Below are 20,945 nucleotides of genomic sequence, written 5' to 3'. Positions count from 1 at the left end.
ATCTCACAAGACGACCTGAACTCACCCCAACCAACCTTCACCACTATAAATCCATCACCATTTATCAGAGATCTTGGAGTCATCATTGACAATCAGTTCAACCTTAAGAAATTCGTTAACACTACCACTAAAGATTGCTTTTTTAAACTTCAAATACTCAGAAACCTCAAGCCACTTCTGCACTTCAAGGACTTCAGACTTGTACTTCAAGCAATCATATTGACAAAACTAGACTACTGCAACTCTCTGCTTCTTGGTCTTCCAACCATCGTTTTAAGACCACTTCAGATGGTGCAGAATAGAGGCTCCTCACTAATACCAAAAGGAGGGAACACATCTCCCCTACTCTTCAATTACTACATTGGCTTCCAGTCAAATCCAGGATCCTATTCAAGGTACTCTCGATCGATTGTTTATTTATTTATTTATTTATTTAACATTTTTATATACCGCAATTCATGTAGCAAAGTTACACATCATTTCGGTTTACATTAAAACAATAATAAGCATATAAGAATGCAATTACATTACAACAAGGGAGTGAACTAGGATAAGAGGGGGAAAAGTCTGATGGATGTTAGTGAGGAAACTAGTAGTTGTTTGGCTTTAATCAAATGCTTGTTCGAATAGCCAGGTTTTTAGTCTCTTTTTGAAAGTGTTTGGGCATTGTTCGTGTCTTAGTTCTGGTGGTATGGAGTTCCATTCTGCTGGGCCTGCTGTGGATAAAACTCTTTTGTTTAGAGAGGATTTGATTGGTGGAGCGAAGAGAGAGTTTCTATATGCTGTTCTTACCGGTCTGGATGGTGCGTGCAGTTGAAAAGGTATATTGAGGTCCAGAGGAATGAGGTTGTGTATGGATTTGTGTATGATAGTTAACACTTTGTAGGTGATTCTATATTTAATTGGAAGCCAGTGTAAATTTTTTAATACAGGTGTAATATGTTCTCTTTTTTTGGTCTTGGATAGAATTCTTGCTGATGCGTTTTGGAGCATTTGTAAGGGTTTAATGGTATTAGTTGGGAGGCCAAGTAGAAGAGAATTACAGTAGTCGATTTTTGAGAAGATAATTGCTTGAAGAACTGTGCGATAGTCTTGGAAACAGAGGAGCGGTCTAATCCGTTTTAGGATTTGTAGTTTAAAGAAGCCTTCTTTTGTGGTGGTATTATTAATGAATTTTTTTAGATTTAATTGTTTGTCTAGGATGACTCCAAGGTTTCGGACTTGAGCTGAAAAGGGTGGTTGATTGTTGTTATAGTTGGACATTGTAGGTTTATCGTCTTGTGTTATCAAAAGTATTTCCGTCTTGTTGGTGTTAAGAATTAGATTAAGGCTCGTTAGAAGGTTGTTAATGGATTGGAGGCATTTGTTCCAGAATTCTAGTGTATTTTGTAGAGAAATTGTGATTGGTAGGAAAATTTGTACATCATCCGCATAGATGTAGTATGTTAGTTTTAGCTTAGAGAGGAGCTGGCAGAGTGGAAGAAGATAAATGTTGAAAAAGGTGGGGGATAGGGAAGAGCCTTGGGGAACTCCTAGAGATGCGCAGACTGGGTGTGATTCATAATTGTTGATTTTGACCTTGTAGAATCTGTTGTGCAGGAAAGACTTGAACCAGTTAAGGACTGTGCCTTTGATTCCGATGTCGATTAGTCTGTCCATGAGAATTGCGTGGTTTACCGTATCGAACGCAGCTGATAGGTCTAGGAGGATGAGTAAGCCTGGTTGTTTTTTTATTAAGGTTCCAGAGGATGGTGTCTGTTAAAGAGATTAATAGTGCTTCGGTGTTTCGTGATTTTTGAAAGCCGAATTGTGAATGTGCTAGAATATTATTGTCTTCCAAGTATTCTGAGAGTTGTTTATTAACTATTTTTTCTAGAATTTTAGAGATGAAGGGGAGGTTTAGCAATTGGGCGATAGTTGGCTGGGTCGTCTGGGGATAGGTTTGGTTTTTTCAACAGTGGTTTTAGAATAGCGAGTTTTAATGAGTCTGGAACTACTCCTTGTATTAGTGAGCAATTGATCAAATCAGAGATTGGTTTGGCGATGGTTTCCGAAATGGAGATGAGTAAGTTAGGGGGTTTATACATAAAGATTATACATAAAGTTATCCACAACCTCACTTTTCTCAACACCTCCACTCTCCTAAAACCTCATACCTCCTCCAGACCTATTAGGAGTGCCTACCAAGACACCCTATTCGCTCCCCAAGCCAAAACTTCTATCAGAAAACGCGCCATCTCGACAGCTGGCCCACACCACTGGAACGCGCTTCCACACGATCTAAGACGAGAATCCTACCTGACTGTCTTCAAAAAGAGACTAAAAACATGGCTATTTAGCCAAGCCTTTCAGGACATTTAATTTATCTTCTATTCAATATTGCTCTCCACTAGCTTTTCTTCATCCTATCCCTATGAGCTTATCTGATATTTATAAATAATTCCATTGATCTTAAAAGGCAATGTTCAGTTCAGAATGTTACATCTCTTTCCCTGTTAATATTGTTGAATTCCCTAACTTGTTTACTGTATCACTTTAAGGCGAATTTGAAGTTAAATGTAAACTGGTATGATTTGTATCTGTACAGGAATGTCGATATAGAAAAAATATAAATAAATAAATATCTTGCTGACATGCGACAAGTCCAAGATGGGCTGGAAGGTACCTTCCTTCCTGGAAACCATAAAATTAATACCTTCCTTATCCCTGCTCCAATTCCTGAACTGGCACCACCGTTATCATTTGACAATAGTGCTCCAGGGCCACCTGAATTCCTCCCTTTTTAGATAAGAGCGATAGGGAGGTCAGTAAAAAGAAAACTCTAAAACGTAATTGACTGACAACATCCAGGACTCACTGATCCAAAGTGATCTGGACTCACCTCAGGTTAAAAAAAAAAAAAAAAAGAAATCACAGGTGACAGTCTATTTGAAACCCCAGAGGTAGGGTTTTCCATCCTTCTGTTGAAAAGAAATCAGTAGAACTAGGGGTCACACAATGAAACTCCAGGGAGGATGACTCAGAACCAACATCAGGAAATATTTCTTCACGGAGAGGGTGGTGGATGCCTTGAATATCCTTCCGTAGTTGGTGGTGAAGACAAAAACGGTGAAAGATTTCAAAGGGGTATGGGATAAACATTGTGGATCCCTAAAGGCTAGATGATGGAAATGAAGAAAAGAGTGCATGTGAGTGACTTGCTGGTGTGGCTGTTACTACCCTTAACATATAAGCCTTCATACTGTTGATGCAACGCCATTATTGCTCTCTGCTTTAACGGCAGGGGAAGAGAAGAAAAGGGAAACTAGATTCATACAGAAACCAAGAAGGACACTGGATTTTACAGTCTGGGAAAACAAATAAGCATGGGGGTAATTTGCTGATTTGGCTGTTACTACCCTTAACCAATAAAGCCTGATACTTTGGATGCAACTCCAACATTGCTCTCTGCTTTAACAGCAAGAGGTAACAGGTAATTGAACTCAGACAGCAACCAACAAGGGCCCTGACTGACGGTTTGGGAAACTAAGTAAGGGAGTGACCTGTATGGCGTAGCAGATGCTATCATAAGCTTGCTGGGAAGACTGGATTTCTGCCGTCATTTTCTATGTTTGCTATGTTTCTACACCATTATGCCACTTCCCCCACCATCAGGCCCACTTTTCCCACCTCTTGACCCCTCAAAGGACTGTGTCTGATGAAATAGCCATCTTCACTGCGGCATAGGAATGCTATTGTCCTGGGAAAGATTCAAGTCCCTGAAGCATATCCTAGCTGGAGAAGCATAGAAGGAACTCTTAGCTCTATCCTCCAGAAGTCTTAGCAACTTAAGGTTTAAGGTTTATTAATTTTTATACCGTCATATCGGTAAAACCATCATAACAGTGTACAATATTGTTCAAAGCATGAAAGTACAATATTTAGTCAATCAAAAACACAATCAATAAAACCAAAACTGAATATAATAGAAGCATCATAACAAATATTAAACATATTAATACATACTTAAAATTTAATTAAAGTCAATAGTCTAAAGAAATATGTTAGAGATAAATAAAATAAAAATAGATAAAGTGACTTAAGTGCTGGGTTAAGGCTATACTTGTTCTGTCATTGTGATTCTCCCTATTCTTAACCAACTTCTCCAAGTTTCCCCAAAATGGAGATTTCCCTCAAATGGGAGTTTAGCTAGATTTGTCTTTGAAGCTAAATCCACCATCCAGTTTCTTAACCAAAGCAAGCAGCCACACCCACAGCAATGCTCCTAGCTGATGCTTGTACAAGGTCATAAGAAACAGCCACCAGAAATGTCATGTCCACTTGTTGTTGGGCTACCTCCCCCAAGCCTGTACCAGTTACTGAATCCAGCACAAAAATGCCCTTGCACAATAACCACTACAAACAGAAGTCTGCAGAGTAAGGCCAGAATCCTCAAAAGGTTTCTTGAAAACAGATTCAATCTTGCAATCTTGGGCTATACTGCCTTCACAGGGATAGCTATCTTTCTGATGACCATAAAAACCAAGGCATTCACTTCAAGTGGATAAACCCTAAACATCACTTTTCTGACTCAAAGTTTTGCTTCTAGAGAATTCTATGCTGCTCCATTCTATTTCCTGATCACCTTCTGCAGAAGAAAAGATCTGGCCTATTTCTTCATTGCCAGCCAAAATCGGATCCCCTGAAACTTTGCTGTTCTTCCGATATGCCCAACGCAGCCAGACAACTAGTGATCAGAGGAGACAACTGCTCTTTCCTAAACAGGCGGAGTGCTATACATTCTTCCTCTTCCTTAGGAGAAACCTCTCCCTCTTCTAGGGTCTGTTCCTGGATAGACAAAGAAATGCTCAAGCGAGAGGACATCTCCTCCAGCTCTCAGTCAGACACACCATTTTCTCCCAGTTCTAGGGTCCCCTGTCCCTAGGAAGAATCAGCCTGAGAAGGAGCACTCCCCACCCATGCACTGCTTTAAGCTTAAGGCCTGGACCAGCAAAATAACTCTCCCCCAATACAAAAGTGAAGGATTTCTCTTCATCAGTACCAGCATTGAGGAGTACCAATGACAAATATCAAGTGAAGGCTAAGGGACATCGCATTGATCCTCATTGGTATGTGATTCCGGGACACTGTCTATAAATCCCCCCTAAAAATGGGAGAAGCAGAGGTTCCTTCCAGCAATGAAGGAAGCCCCAGAGGTCCCATCAGGGGAATCTGAATCAATTCAAAGCTTGGCCCCTGACCCTCTTCCACATTAGCATCAGGGCCCGGTACTTTTGTCCTACAGAACAATGGTTCAGACAGTAAAAAATAATCAAGCCGTGAGTAAGACAAGTGGGCATGGGAAAAGAATGTGAAGTCTTGCTCCCCGGGATGCAGTGTCCTCCATATATCGAACAAACCCAACTCGTTACAAACAAAATGCACTTCCATGAGGTGGTCTCTATTACCCTGTAAACGAGGGGGCTTACAGGGCCCCCAAATTTTACTTATAAATCAAAATGAATTAATACAAAAGGATCAAAAAATTCATTTTCCAGAATAATTTTACAATGTTTTTAAAACCATCTTGGCTACACAGCTTTTTTTTCCCTTTGTAGTTATTTCTTACAGGATAGAATAATGATCCCATCTTACCCAGTATTGCAGCTCTCTTTCCTTTCTCTTGAGCCAGTTTACGAATCTGCTGCTTCAGTTCTACTCTTTCCTCTTCGAGCCGTTCAATCTGTAAAATGTAAGCATGTTTGCTCATTGCTTCTAGTAGCATATGCCAACAGACTCTTTAGCTATACTAAAAGGAAACAAAGGGCTACACTTGCCTCTTTCACCAACACCTGATTTTCAGCTCTATATTGCTGCTGCTTTAGTGCTTTGCTGGTTTTAAATTCTGTTAGATCAATCATTGTCCTGGGGTCAAGTCCTAAAATACAACACAGATGATCACAAACAAATTTGGCAAAAGACAATATTCTGTAAAAGGCATCCACCCACAACACATCTTTAGTACATTGATTAATTCTATAGCAGTGAAGGCATATACACAATGCTTTGCAGAAACAAATTCATGGCCTCTTCCCAAACAGTTTATAGTCTAATAATGAGTGCAGGGGAGCTATCATCATCAAAATCCAACAGGGGATAGGGCAACTAAAATTTTATTTATTTATTTAGTGTTTTTTACTATACCGGCATTCATGAAAGATATCACATCATGCCGGTTTACATTTAACAGGGCGCGATATAAACAGTGAACTGAAGTTATAACAAGTGCATGGAAAGAAAATTGCAGTTACATTAAAACAGGGAGGTGCACAACTGGGAGCAGAAGGGAGCGAAGAAGAAGGAGATTAACTGAAAGCAAAAATTATTTACAATGATGTATAAAAAATTAAATACAGTGATATAGATTTGGAGTAGTGAAGGAAAATGTTAATGGAGAGAAAATAAGACCTCTTGGTTCAAAAGGTCATGAAACACTTATTACATTTCCCTAATTCGCTTTATGTACCTGTCAAAAGGAAAGGACATCCTTTCTGCACCTCAAATTATTTGTAAACCGATGTGATATTACAATCGAACACCGGTATATAAAAACAAACAAATAAATAAATATACTATACTGCCTGCTTTCGAGATTAACAAGGAGTAACAATATCTAGAGCTGGTAAAAAAAAAAAAATATATATATATATATATATATATATATAAAATCATACATATAAATACACATTTATATATATATATATATTTTTTTTTTTTAAATCCCTCCTTCCATAAATATGCTAAAATGCAAAAACCCTAAATTTCTTTTTAACAGTAATTCCCCATTTTTGTTGTGTTTTTTACAGCTACAGACTCTTTTTAAATATTCAATATTTAAATAAATAATGCCCTATATGGCTAATTCACAGTGCATGCAACCTTGCAGTTTTTTACTTCTGTGCTGCTCTGCGATTCCTTTAAAAAAAAAACAAAAAACGCAAGTGTTCCTTACCTGTAAAAGGTGTTCTCACAGGACAGCAGGATGTTAGTCCTCACATATGGGTGACATCATCAGGATGGAGCCCAATCACGGAAAATTTCTGTCAAAGTTTCCAGAACTTTGACAGGGGTATGCCCAGCATGGCACTAACCCTGCAGCCAGCAGGGGTCCCCCTTCAGTCTTATTTGATAGCTACAGGCAGTGAAAAAATAAAACAAGAAAACGTTACGAACCCAACACCGCGGGGCGGCGGGCAGGTTTCGTGAGGACTAACATCCTGCTGTCCTGTGAGAACAGCAGTTACAGGTAAGCAACACTTGCTTTCACACAGGACAAGCAGGATGGTAGTCCTCACATATGGGTGAGTACCGAGCTGAGGATGTCCGAACATGCACCAAATGTACCCAACGGCGTGCAACAGGCACAACAACTGGGGTAGAATTTGGTAGAGGGCATCCTGAACCCCGGGCAGGCGGAAGGGTGTTGGTATGTCACGTTGGAAATAGGTTACGCAGAACAGATTGGCTGAAGATGGAATCCTGTCTTCCGGCTTTGTCTAAGCAATAGTGGGCTGCGAAAGTGTGGAGAGAGCTCCAGGTGGCAGCCCTGCAAATGTCAGGAAGTGGCACCGATCGGAGGTGTGCTACTGAAGTCGCCATGGCCCTCACAGTGTGCTTTAACACGGTCTTGGAAAGGAATGCCTGCTTGCTGGTAGCAAAAAGATATGCAGTCCGCCAACCAGGAGGAGAGAGTCTGTTTACCCACAGGTTGCCCTAATTTGTTAGGATGGGAAGCGACGAATAACTGAGTGCTCTTCCTGTGGGCAACTGTACAGTCTAGGTAGAACGCTAGAGCTCGTTTACAGTCGAGGGTATGCAAAGCCTGTTCCCCTGGGTTGGAGTGGGGCCTGGGAAAGAAAATAGGTAGTATGATGGATTGATTAATGTGAAACTCCGAAACTACCTTAGGTAAAAACTTAGGGTGAGTGCGGAGTACTGCCCGGTCCTGCAGGAGTTTAGTGTAAGGCGGATAGGTAACTAGGGCCTGTAACTCACTAACCCTGCGAGCTGAAGTGATAGCCAAAAGGAAAATCACTTTCCATGTGAGATATTTTAAGTCACAGGAGTGAAGTGGTTCGAACGGTGGTTTCATGAGCCGCCCGAGAACCAGATTAAGGTCCCAAGAAGGGGCCGGAGGATGTAAAGGTGGCTGGATATGGAGCAAGCCTTTTACCGATATAGGGACATCCCCGACACCTTTATGGAAGGTGGCTACCGCACTGACATGCATTCTGATGGAAGAGGTCTTTAGACCTGATTCCGATAAATGCCAGAGATAGTCCAAAAATCTTGGGATTGGACAGGAAAAGGGATCAAGGGATTGCGAACACCATGATGTATACCTTTTCCATTTATAGGAATAAGACTTTCTTGTGGAAGGCTTCCGTGAAGTAATCAGGACATGAGAAATTGAATCTGAAAGGTTAAGTGGTTGAAGGATTAACCTTTCAACATCCATGTCGTCAGGGACAAGGCCTGAAGATTGGGATGGCGTAGACATCTGTCGTTCTGAGTGATCAGAAGCGGGTGCGTTCCCAAGGGAATGTGTCTGCGGATGGAGAGATCTTGGAGTATAGGAAACTACACTTGGCGTGGCCAGTGAGGTGCTATCAGGATCATGGTTCCCTTGTCCTGACGGAGCTTCACGAGAGTCTTAGAGAGAAGAGGAAGCGGAGGGAATGCATAAAGCAGAACGGCTGCCCACGAGAGGGAGAATACATCTCTGGGCTGAGAGCGCTCGCGCCGAATGAGGGAGCAGTAATTGTCCACTTTCTGGTTCTGAGGGGACGCAAAGAGGTCTATTTGGGGATAGCCCCATTGCTGGAAGAGAGAGGTCGCTACCGAGGGATTGAGGGACCACTCGTGCGGTTGGAAGACACGACTCAGTTTGTCTGCCAAGACATTATGCACTCCCGGCAAATAGGTGGCCCTGAGGTACATCGAGTGGGAGAGCGATTGCGCCCAAATCTGCGCAGCTTCCTGACACAGAAGGAGCCTGTGCCTCCCTGCTTGTTGATGTACCACATGGCCACCTGGTTGTCCGTCTGAATCAGGATGACGTGATTTGATAGGTAATCCTGAAAAGCTCTGAGAGCATATTGCATTGCTTGAAGCTCCAGGAAATTTATCTGGTGTTTGGCTTCCTCTGGAGACCAAGATCCTTGTGTCTGTAGATCATTCACATGAGCTCCCCACCCGAGGTTGGAAGTGTCGGTGGTGAGAATGAGTTGTGGATCTGGTAGGTGAAAAGGCAGTCCCTGGAGGAGATTGTTCTGATCTTTCCACCAGGCGAGAGACAGACGGAGTGAGTCGGTGATGTGGACAATGGTTGACAGAAGCAGAGTTGCTTGAATCCATTGTGACCTCAGAGTCCAATGCATGACTCTCATGGCCAGGCAGGCCATTGGTGTGAGATGGACTGAGGATGCCATGTGTCCGAGAAGCACAAGGAATTGCCGAGCTGTTGCTGTATACTGAGACTGCAACTGGTGAGCGAGGGACACGAGGGTTTGCACTCGTTGTTGAGGTAGAAAGGCTTTTGCCTGTAATGTGTCCAAGTCTGCCCCAATGAACGACAAGGTTTGAGATGGAACTAAATAGGATTTCTCGTAATTGACGAGAAATCCTAGAGAAATTAGAGTGTGTAGGGTCAAATCCAGGGACGATCGAGCAGCTTGCTGGGTTGGGGCCCTGATTAACCAGTCGTCTAGATAGAGGTAGACGTGAACACCTTCTTTCCTGAGAAAGGCTGCGACAACTACGAGACATTTGGTAAAGCAAAATTGCTTACCTTGTAATAGGTGTTATCACAGGACAGCAGGATGTAGTCCTCACATATGGGTGACGTCACTGACGGAGCCCTATTGCGGGAAAAACTTCTATCAAAGTTTCTAGAAACTTTTGACTGGCTGCCTGAGGTTACTGAGCATGTCCGGCATGCCATGACATTCCCTGCCACAGGGGTCTCACTTCAGTCTCTTATATAGCAATAAGCTTTAGCAAAAATAAATAAGGAAAAATATGTGTCCCAACTCCGCGGGGTGGCGGGTGGGTTTCGTGAGGACTACATCCTACTGTCCTGGGATAACACCTAGGTAAGCAATTTTGCTTTATCCCAGGACAAGCAGGATGCTAGTCCTCACTTATGGGTGATTAGCAAGCTAGAGGCTGAGTCATTTTATATTGAGGCAACAGTGGAGTATTGCTGTTGAAATGAGTCAGCCGATGATCAAAGCAGGTTGGTTGTAGAAGGAGTTGGGTTTAAGCTGGAAACAAGTTCTTTAATACAGATTGTCCATAGACTGAATCTTGTCATCCTTGTTTGTCCAAACAGTAATGAGCTGCAAAGGTGTGAAGAGAAGTCCATGTTGCTGCTTTGCATATGTCAATGATTAGCACTGAACGATAGTGTGCTACTGAAGTTGACATTGCTCTTACTGAATGTGCCTTTACTCGTCCTGGGAGAGGAAGGCCTGCTTTTTCATAGCAAAACTGTATGCAATCTGCTAGCCAATTGGATAGAGTATGTTTACCCAGTGCTTTACCAGGTTTGTTTGGATTATAAGAAACAAAGAGTTGATTGGATTTCCTGTGGACTGCAGTGCGGTTTAAGTAAAAGGATAGAGCAAGTTTACAGTCTAAGGTATGTAAGGCTCGTTCTCCTTGGTGAGAATGAGGTCTTGGAAAGAATGTGTGTAAAACTATGGATTGGTTCAAGTGGAATTCCGTAACTACTTTAGGAAGGAATTTTGGATGTGTGCGGAGAATCACTCTATCATGCAGGAATTTTGTGTAGGGTTCGTATGTGACAAGTGCTTGTAACTCACTAACCCTTCTAGCTGAAGTAATAGCTATGAGGAAGATGGTCTTCCATGTGAGGAATTTTAAGTCACAGGAATCTATGGTTTCGAAAGGAGAACTCATGAGTTTTGTTAGTACCAAATTGAGATCCCAATTCGTGACTGGTGATCGAATTGGTGGTTTAAGATGAGTTAAACCTCTCATAAACCTGCTGACGAGAGGTTGTGTGGATATGGGTGCATCTGCAACCTTGTTATGGTAAGCTAAGATTGCACTTAAATGTACTCTTACAGATGACGTCTGGAGACCAGAGTCTGAAAGTAGGTATAAGTAGTCTAAGAGAGAGGCTGTGGGGCAGGTGAAAGGGTCTATCTGCTTTTGTCTGCACCACACAGTAAATCTTTTCCATTTGGAAGAATAGTTCTTTCGTGTGAAAGGTTTTCGTGAAGCTAGAAGTACTTTAGATACATTGGTTGAAAGATTGAGTGGCTGTAAGATCAAGCTTTCAACATCCATGCTGTCAGGGATAGGGATTGAAGGTTGGGATGGCGCAACCGACCCTGATTCTGAGTTATGAGAGTGGGAGCTACTCCCAGGCGAATTGGATCCCTGACTGAGAGGTCTAGAAGTGTGGGAAACCATACTTGTCAAGGCCAATATGGGGCTATGAGTATCATGGACCCCTTGTCCTGTTGTAGCTTCACTAGAGTTTTGGTTATTAGCTGTATCGGAGGATACGCATATAGAAGACCTGAGTTCCAAGGGCGAGCAAAGGCATCCTTGGCTGGCTGGTTCTTCTGTCTGTGTAGAGAACAGAAGTTGTCCACTTTGTGATTCAGAGGTGACGCAAAGAGGTCTATCGTCGGTTGTCCCCACCGTTGAAATATCCTGGTCACTACTGAGGGATCCAGGGACCATTCGTGTGGCTGGAACTGACGAATTAGGCGATCTGCCATTACGTTGTGAATACCTGGGAGATGAGAGGCCCGGAGGAAGATTGAGTAATTCAGAGCCCAGCCCCAAATCTGTGCAGCTTCTTGACAAAGGAGATACGAGCCCGTACCTCCCTGTTTGTTGATGTACCACATGGCTACTGTGTTGTCAGTTTGGATTAGAACAGTTTTGTGTGAAAGGCAATCTTTGAACGCATAGAGCGCATAACGTATAGCTCGAAGTTCCAGGAAATTGATTTGCAATGTTGCTTCGAGTTTTGTCCAAGTACCTGGGTTTGGAGATTGTCTATGTGTGCTCCCCAACCTAAGGTGGATGCATCTGTAGTAAAGTTATCTGAGGAACTGGTTGCTGAAAAGGTAGGCCTTTGCGCAAATTGTCCTTGTTCGCCCACCAAAGTAGAGAGGATCGTAACTGGTGGGTTACTTGAATTGGAGAATGGAGCGGTTGAATGGCTTGAATCCATTGAGATCGTAATGTCCATTGGGTTACTTCTCATGGCTAGTCATGCTATGGGAGTAACATGAACTGTGGAGGCCATGTGGCCTAGTAAGGTTGGAAACTGATGAGCTGTTGCCTGTTTTTTGAGCGAAGCGAGGTTGCCAACAGTGATAATGTCTCTGCTCGATCCCTGGGCAGAAAGGCTCTTGACAGGATAGTGTCCAAGTCTGCACCTATGAATTGAAGTTGGTGCGACTGTGTTAAGTGGGATTTTTGATAGTTTATGAGAAATCCCGTGGAGTGAAGGAGAGTGATCGTTTGATTGAGAGAAGTTAGAGCTCCTTGTTGAGATTGACTTCTGATGAGCCAGTCGTCGAGATATGGAAATACATGGACACTGTGTTTGTGCAAGTGACCTGCAAGTACTGCGAGACACTTTGTGAATACTCTGGTAGCCGATGCAAGTCCAAATGGGAGGACTTTGTATTGTAGGTGTTGATGCCCTACCATGAATTGTAGGTATTTGCGATGAGGAGGAAATATGGGAATGTGAGCATAAGCGTCTTGAAGATCCAGAGAGCAAAGCCAATCCCCTTTTTGTAGAAGTGGAAGCATGGTGCCTAGAGAAACCATCCTGAACTTTTCTTTCTTTAGAAATTTGTTGAGATTCCTGAGATCTAGGATGGGACGTAGGCCTCCGGTTTTCTTTGGAATGAAGAAATAACGGGAGTAGAATCCTCCGCCCTGCTGAGACCGGGGCACCGGTTCTATAGCCCTCGCTTTCAGAAGGGTGGATAATTCTGTTTGTAAGTGAAGCAGATGAGCTTCGCTGAGATGGGAATGACAAGGTGGAGAATCCGGAGGAATGGTTGTGAAATTGAGTTGATAACCTCTGTGTATAATTGAGAGGACCCATTGGTCGGATGTTATGGATGTCCAAGTGTTGTAAAATTTGGACAGTCTTCCTCCCACTGGCAGCGTGGTATAGGGATTGGAATAGAGGCTTTGCTCTCTGGACTTGTCCTCAAAATCCAGTTGCCGGTCCCATTTGGGGAGGAGGTTGAGGTTTGGTTGTTCTTTGGTGCCTCTGTTGTGGTCGCTGTTGAGACCTCGGAGGCCGTGGCCTGGATGATGGAGGATAATATCTCCTTTGTCGGTAAAATGGCCTTCTGGTTTCTCGTCTAGGCGGTCTGCGAGTAGTATGCGTATCATGCGGGAGAGAGGATAATTGCCTCAGAGTCTCCGTATGCTCGCATAGTTGGGATACTTCGTCCTGCACTTTAGTGCCAAAGAGATTATCACCCAGGCAAGAGAGGTCCACGAGTTTGTCTTGAACCTCTGGTCATCAGTCAGATGCTTTGAGCCAAGCCCACCTTCAAGCAGTGAGTCCTGAAGCAGCAATTCTTGAGGCTGTTTCGTAGGCGTCATAAGCGGCTCTCACTTCGTGCTTGCCGGTATCTAGACCTTTGGTAATGATATTCTGAGCTGCTTCTTGGTACTGGGTAGGTAGGAATGGTATGAACTCTTCTATTTGTTTCCAGAGATTTCTCTGGTGTTGTGTCATGTAGAGATGGTATGCTGAAATCCTCGAAGAGAGCATGGCTCCCTGATAGATTTTTCGGCCCATTTGATCGAGGAATCGATTATCCTTCCCGGGAGGAATCGAGGAATTATTTATTATTTTATTTAAGGGTTTTTTATATACCGGGGCACGTTAAAAACATCACCCCGGTTCACAATGTAACATAACATAGCAACAGGCTTTACAATAATTTAGAGTAGGAAGAAACATTGAGGCAACTAATTCAACTTGAGACAGGTGGTTACATATTCACATATTTTAACTATTCACAGGGTGACAGGGTATATAGGCGGTTAGAGCAAGGTAGTAGGATGATGGGGAGGGTGAGAGGGGAGGAGGATGAGGGGAGGGTGGGAGGAATGGGAATGGGAATGGGAATGGATGAGGGTCATGGTTGTTAAGTTCAATAGGGCGTGTCAGTCGGGAGGGGCGTGAGGGTCCTGTGCAGATTCTACGACCACCGAATGGTGGGGCAGTTGAGGCTTTTGGTAGCCTGGTGCAGCCTGTACGAGGTATGTAGAATCTATCCTTTTGTTCACTGCAGGTACAGTGCATGGATGTTCCCAGATGCGTTGTTGTAACTGCAGCAGAACTTCATGAATAGGGATGGCGAGAGTATGTTTGGGAGGATCAACAAACTGTAGTATTTCTAGAGTCTGCTGTCTGTCATCGGCATCCGTCTGCAGTTTGAATGGTATAGAATCTGCCATTTCTTGGATGAAGGCTGAAAAAGACAAATCCTCTGGTGGGGATTGCTTCTTAGCTTGAGGCGGCGAGGGATCAGACATGAATTACTCTGATGAGAATTCTGATGAAGTATCTGACCAAGTATCATACGCAAAAGGTTGTTCAATAGGTGTAGGCTTAGGGAGCTTATATACACCTGAGGGCCCAGGCCGAATAGGATCAGAAGGTAGATCATCTTGCTCCTCTTGCACTGGATTAGAAGGTAAGGAAGCTAACAGATCTTCATACCTTTTGGTTAGTAAGTCGTGTAACTGCGACTGTGCACCCAAAGTGTCAGAAGAGACAGATGGATGTTTTGGCATCGTGTGTTTCACTTTCATGGATGCCTTGAGTCTTTTCGTCGATGGCCTTTGAGAAGGGTGTGAATTAGGTGCCATCGTGTAAATCAATTTTGGTTGCAGGGGAGACGTAGTAGCCACCGATGTTTGCAGAAAAGAAAACGTTGACAACTGGTCTAAAACCAAGGGCAGTGATGGAATTGCGGCCACTGTAGTCGATGGGACTTGGAGATGTGATGAAGAAATCAAAGGTATCATCTCGGTAGATGTCAGTGGCTTTGGCATCGAAGATTCCATCGATGGAATCGATATATTCATCGACATCGACGGTACTGGCAGAGCTTCCGGCATCGACGTATCTGTTGTCATCGGTGGAACAGCGGGTATAGGCACCGTGGACAGCCTCGGCACCGTGGCTGGCATCGATGTTTCCATCGGCATCGACTGAAGAGTCGGCATCGGCGATGACGCCGGTAACTATGTCTGAAAAGCCTCGGTGACCATCTGTTGAATTAGACTTAGTAAGTCTGGCATCGATGGTAAAACCTGAGCCCTCGATGACGATGGTGATACTGAAGGAAGAGGCTCCGGAATCAAAGATGCGGAAGTCAGCGAGGGATCGGACGGCTTGTGCCGCTTCTTAGTCGGTTCCTCTGGGGGAGGGAGCGACGACAACACCGGGGATCGATGCCGTCGGTGCTTGTGTTTAGGCCTCGATTCCACTGACCTGGTCGATGGTACCGGTGACGGAGCATCACCCGATTCTTCTATTCTCCGTTTTTTAAAGAGGATTTTCTTAGTGACCCCCGTTGGTGATGACTTTGTGGAGGTAGTCGGTGAAGGCAGTGATTTTAGATGAAAAAGCTGAAACATTTTCTCATGTCTCAGCTTTCTGCCCTTCGGGGTCATTTCTTGACACTTTTCACATGAAGGCATTTCATGTTTTTCTCCCAAACAGACCACACATTCTATGTGAGGATCTGTTATAGACATGGCCCGGTTACAAGTTGGACACTTTTTAAAACCTGAAGCCATGTCTATGATCGACAGCCGTCAATGAGATGAAAGAAAGAGAAATCCTGAGAAAAGTCATTTTCCAAAATATTATTTTCTGTTACCGTCTGGTGAAGAATGAGAATTAGTGAGACCCCAATGGGGAATTTTGAGAAAAAATATAACTTTTCCAGTCAGGAACAGTGAGATATTCTCACAGGGCTCCTGTCTCTGCGATGCTAAGTGCAGCGCGGAAAAAAGAAGACTGAAGTGAAACCCCTGTGGCAGGGAATGTCATGGCATACCGGGCATGCTCAGTAGCCTCAGGCAGCCAGTCAAAAGTTTCTAGAAACTTTGACAGAAGTTTTTCTCGCAATAGGGCTCCATCAGTGACGTCACCCATATGTGAGGACTAGCATCCTGCTTGTCCTGGGATAAAGACTTGTGGTGCCGAAGCTAGGCCGAATGGAAGCACCCGGTATTGATAGTGCCTTGGGCCTACTAAAAACTGGAGGTACTTGCAATGAGCTGGAGCTATCGCAATGTGGGTGTATGCATCCTGGAGGTCCAGAGAACAGAGCCAGTCTCCTCTTTGTAGAAGAGGTAGAAGCGAGCCCAAGGTTACCATCTTGAACTTTTCCCGCTGGAGGTACTTGTTGAAGGCACGTAGGTCCAGAATTGGACGAAGCCCCCCGGATTTTTTGGAGGATCAAAAAGTACCGGGAATAGAACCCTAGGCCTTGTTTCGAAAGAGGAACGGGTTCTATTGCCCTTAACTGGAGAAGAAGGGAAACCTCCTGCTCCAGAAGGACAGAGTGGTTGGTTACTCTCCACGCTTGTAGAGGTGGTGATTCCGGTGGAAGAGCAAGAAAGTTCAGGTGCTAACCCTGAGCAATGATTGCTAGCACCCATTGGTCAGTTGTGATTGATTGCCACATACCGTGAAAGTGGCACAATCTACCTCCCACTGGTATGCCTGGCAGAGGAATCAGGCTGCTGCTCTCCAAGGGAAAGTCAAAAACCTGAAGCAGGCCCCGGCTGGGGAGCGGCTTGCGGCTTTTGCTTCCGGGGCTGGCGAGGCTGAGATTTTTGATAAGGCCTCGTAACTCTGGACCTTGTTGGTGGAGGATAGTACTTCCTTGGGCGGAAGAATGACTTCTTAGAGTCTTTCTTGAAGGGCTGTCTAGAAGGGAAGTCAGAAGGTATCGATGAGAGCTATTTGAGGGTCTCATGATGGTCCTTTAATTCAGCCACTATTTGCTGAATCTGTTCACCGAACAGGTTATCTCCTATACAGGGCAGGTCAGAGAGCCTGTCTTGTACTTCTGGGCAAAGGTCAGAAGACTTGAGCCAGGCCCAGCTTCTTGTCGAAATGGCAGTTGCAGACACTCTAGTGGAGGTGTCGAAGATATCATAAGCTGTTCTTATCTCATGCTTTCCTGCCTCAAACCCCTTGTTGACAAGGATTTGAAGATGTTCTTGGAATTGGTCAGGCAGGGTTTCAGAGAAGTCCTGTATTTGCTTGAAAATGACCCTGTTGTATTGGGTCATGTACAGCTGGTAATAAGCAATTCTGGAGATGAGCATGGCCCCTTGGAACACTCGTTGACCAATATTGTCTAGGAACTTGTGTTCCTTGACAGGAGGGGTAGAGGAGTGAGGCTTCATCCTTTTTGCTTTCTACCACAACTGAGTGTTGGTCGAGCTGAGGTTTTTGAAAGCTAGGGGCTGACTGTACTAGATAGGTAGTGTCAGCCTTTCTGTGTACTGGGGCAATGGATCCAGGGTTTTCCCAGTTCTTTTTGAGGAGGTCAAGAAGAACTTGATGAATGGGAATAGAAGTGATCACTTTAGGGGCATCCAGGAACTGGAGAAGCTCCATCATCTGGTGCCTATCATCTTGCTCCGTCTGAAGCTGAAAAGGGACCATTCCGACATTTCCTTCACAAAATTAATGAAAGAGAGGTCCTCTGGAGGAGAACGCTTTCTACTTTCAGTAGGAGAGGGAGGTGAAGGTAAGTCATCAGTGTCTGTGGAAGTATCATCACCCCAGGTGTCATAAGGATCAACAGGCTGACCTGTAGGATGAGAAGGGGGTTGGATACCCGAAGGGCTTGGCTGAGGCTCCGAGAAAATCGAAGGAATCACCGGGGGCACCGTGGACGCCCTGGGGGTATCAGTGCCGGCATCGAAGACATCGATGGCGCCGATGTGCGTATCGCCCCCAATGAATGAATTGGTGGCGAGGGACGACATGGTATCGATGGCTGAGGCAATACCCCCGAAGGAGGGATGCGGAACGGTGTTTCTCCTCCCGATGAAGCTGTCAACGGGGAGCGCACCGGAGCCATCGGAGACCCGGGAATCACCGGTGGAAGGGTGATCATAAGCGCCTCCATCTGGAATAGCAGCGGTGCCAGCGCTGCTGTCATCGGGTCAGTGACCGGTTCCACTCTCGGTGTCGGTGTCTGTGCCAGAGGAACCTGGAGCCGTTGCATCGCCTTGTCGATGGCCTCCTGGACTAGAAGATCCAGTTCTTTCCAGAGACCTGGAGCAAGTAGCCCTGGCTCCATGATGGAAGAGGGAGTCGAAGGGACCACCTTTACAGGCGAAATCGCGACTCCCAAACCCTGATCGGGTGAGGGTGGCCTCGATGCCCCGGTCGCAGGAATGGTCGATGCCATTTCTGGATGGGGCTTCTTCGATGGTGGCTCGGACGGTGGCGAGGTCGATGATTTTGCTCCCTCGACGGTCCGAGACTTACGATGCTGATGGTGATGTTTCTCCCTACGATCCCCTCGATCTTGAGGGGAAGTAACGGGAGTCGATGGCCGTGAAGACGTCGATGGCGGACGGTCACCGGACGGAGGTCGATGCTGATGCGACTTCGACGGTGCCGGTTCTGATGATGTCGATGCGATGGACGGCGTCTGGGTGTGAGCACGGAAGAGAAGTCCCATCTTCTCCATTCTGGCTTTGCGACCTTTTGGTGTCATGAGGGCACATTTGGTGCAAGTCAGGACATCAAGTCAGGACATCATCAAACCCCTCTTAAAAAAACCGAATCTAAATCCAAGCGATCCCAATAACTTCCGCCCTATTTCCAACCTTCCATTCATAGCCAAAATAATGGAAAAATTGGTGAATACACAACTCTCCAACTACTTGGAAGATCACGGAATTCTATCTCCAAACCAATATGGCTTTCGCAAAGCTGCAAGCACAGAAACATTACTTCTTTCACTCTCAGACTTCCTCCTCGCCGGAATAGACAAAGGCAAAGCATTTTTACTAATCCTCCTCGACTTCTCGGCGGCCTTTGACACCGTCAACCATCACCTCCTTCTAAAACAACTAGCTAATATCGGAGTTACAGATACTTCACTAACATGGTTCAAAACCTTCCTGGAAAACAGAGGATATAGGGTTAAAATTCATAATACAGAATCACAATATCATCCCTCCACCAGAGGGGTGCCACAAGGTTCATCCCTTTCACCCACTCTATTCAATGTATACCTGCTACCTCTTTGTCAACTATTAACAAAATTAAAACTGAAACACTTCCTCTTCGCTGACGACGTACAGATTGTGATCCCTATAAAAGAATCTATCAAGATAACAATGGAATACTGGGATAGTTGCCTATTAGAAATCAAACACCTCCTTAACAGCCTTAACCTAATCCTTAATGCGTCGAAAACGGAATATCTCCTTATAGCACCTGAAAACAACAACACACTTTCAAAGCCTCCAACCATTCTACAAACCACACATGTAAGAGATCTAGGAGCCATCTTAGACAACCGTCTTAGCCTCAAACCATTCATTAACAAAACTACCAAAGACTGCTTCCACAAATTACATATTCTGAAAAGAATAAAGCCACTTTTCCACGCGCATGACTTTAGATCAATCCTACAAGCAATAATCTTCTCCAAACTAGATTATTGCAATTCTTTACTACTAGGCCTCCCAGCTTCCTACACCAAACCTCTACAAATGGTACAGAACACTGCAGCCAGAATCCTCACAAACTCCAGGAAAATTGACCACATCTCCCCCATCCTCAAAGACCTTCATTGGTTACCGATCCACTTCAGAATTATGTACAAAACCATCATGATTATCTACAAAAACATCCATCAACACACTCAACTCGACCTACAAATCCCTTTTAAAAAACACACATCTGCCAGACCCATCAGGGAACACTACAAAGAATCACTACAGGTTCCACATGCCAAAACCTACCACCACAAATCCTACAGTTCAAGAGCTCTCTCATCTGCAGGTCCAATCCTTTGGAACTCCATCCCCCCGGACTTAAGACAAGAACCATGCGCTCTAACTTTTAGGAAAAGACTAAAAACTTGGCTTTTTAAAAAAGCATTCCCAGAACTGGATTAAATTCTCCACCCATCAGCATAAACACAAAAGTTAGTGAACTGTAACAAAAACCCACTAACTTCACACGCAGTGACAACAACATATTATTATATTTCACTACAATTCATATTTGGTCAATCTTTCCTATCCATCTATATTTTATAATTTTATACATATTTATTAATTCATACAGTTGGCTAAAATGTTAATATTCTTTCTTTAATTTCCTCCCCTTTCAGATCCTAGATATTTTTCCTTGTTTTTTGTAACTTCCTCACATCCTAAATATTGTTACAATGTTTTTATTTGTTAAGTTTCTTATTATTTTTGATGTTGAATTGGGAAATGTTCTACCATGTTACTCTCTGCAGTTATTCACATTGTTAATTGTAAACCGGGTTGATGTGATTCATATCATGAAACTCGGTATAATAAAAATAATAAATAAATAAATAAATAAAATGCTCACGGCCTAAACACATTACACAGACTCCATGAGGGTCTGTGATAGACATGGTACAAGTACAGTCTGGGCACCAACGAAACCCCGACGCCATGGCCATAGAAAAAAATCGAGCCACGGTACGGTCGACGGGTAGTAGGCCGCGAGTGCCAAACTCGACGGTAATTGACAGAAAACGGGTAAAAACGTACCGGAGTAACATGGCCTGAGAAAAGTTAGAGGAGGGACCCCTGTGGGGCAATTTAAGTGTAATTATCTCAGT

The 20,945-nt window shown here is 44.1% G+C and overlaps 1 protein-coding gene across 3 annotated transcripts in view; it reads right to left on the bottom strand.

The window, feature by feature from the left end:
* CEP290 (centrosomal protein 290) overlaps window positions 1-20,945 on the bottom strand; it is a 557,889-nt gene that overhangs the window by 413,921 nt on the left and 123,023 nt on the right. For all 3 annotated transcript variants that reach the window (XR_003856690.1, XM_029601651.1, XM_029601650.1), the window contains exons 15-16: window positions 5,817-5,917; window positions 5,635-5,722 (exon numbers count right to left, since the gene is read on the bottom strand). Coding sequence is in view for 2 of the 3 variants with exons in the window: in XM_029601651.1 (XP_029457511.1) it covers window positions 5,635-5,722; window positions 5,817-5,917 (189 nt within the window). In the remaining variant the exon portion in view is untranslated. The remainder of the gene's footprint in view (window positions 1-5,634; window positions 5,723-5,816; window positions 5,918-20,945) is intronic.

Source organism: Rhinatrema bivittatum, chromosome 4, assembly GCF_901001135.1.
Source record: "Rhinatrema bivittatum chromosome 4, aRhiBiv1.1, whole genome shotgun sequence".
NCBI lineage: Eukaryota > Metazoa > Chordata > Amphibia > Gymnophiona > Rhinatrematidae > Rhinatrema > Rhinatrema bivittatum.
The sequence above is the reverse complement of the archived record's forward strand: the minus strand, read 5'-3'. Positions and strand labels throughout refer to the sequence as shown.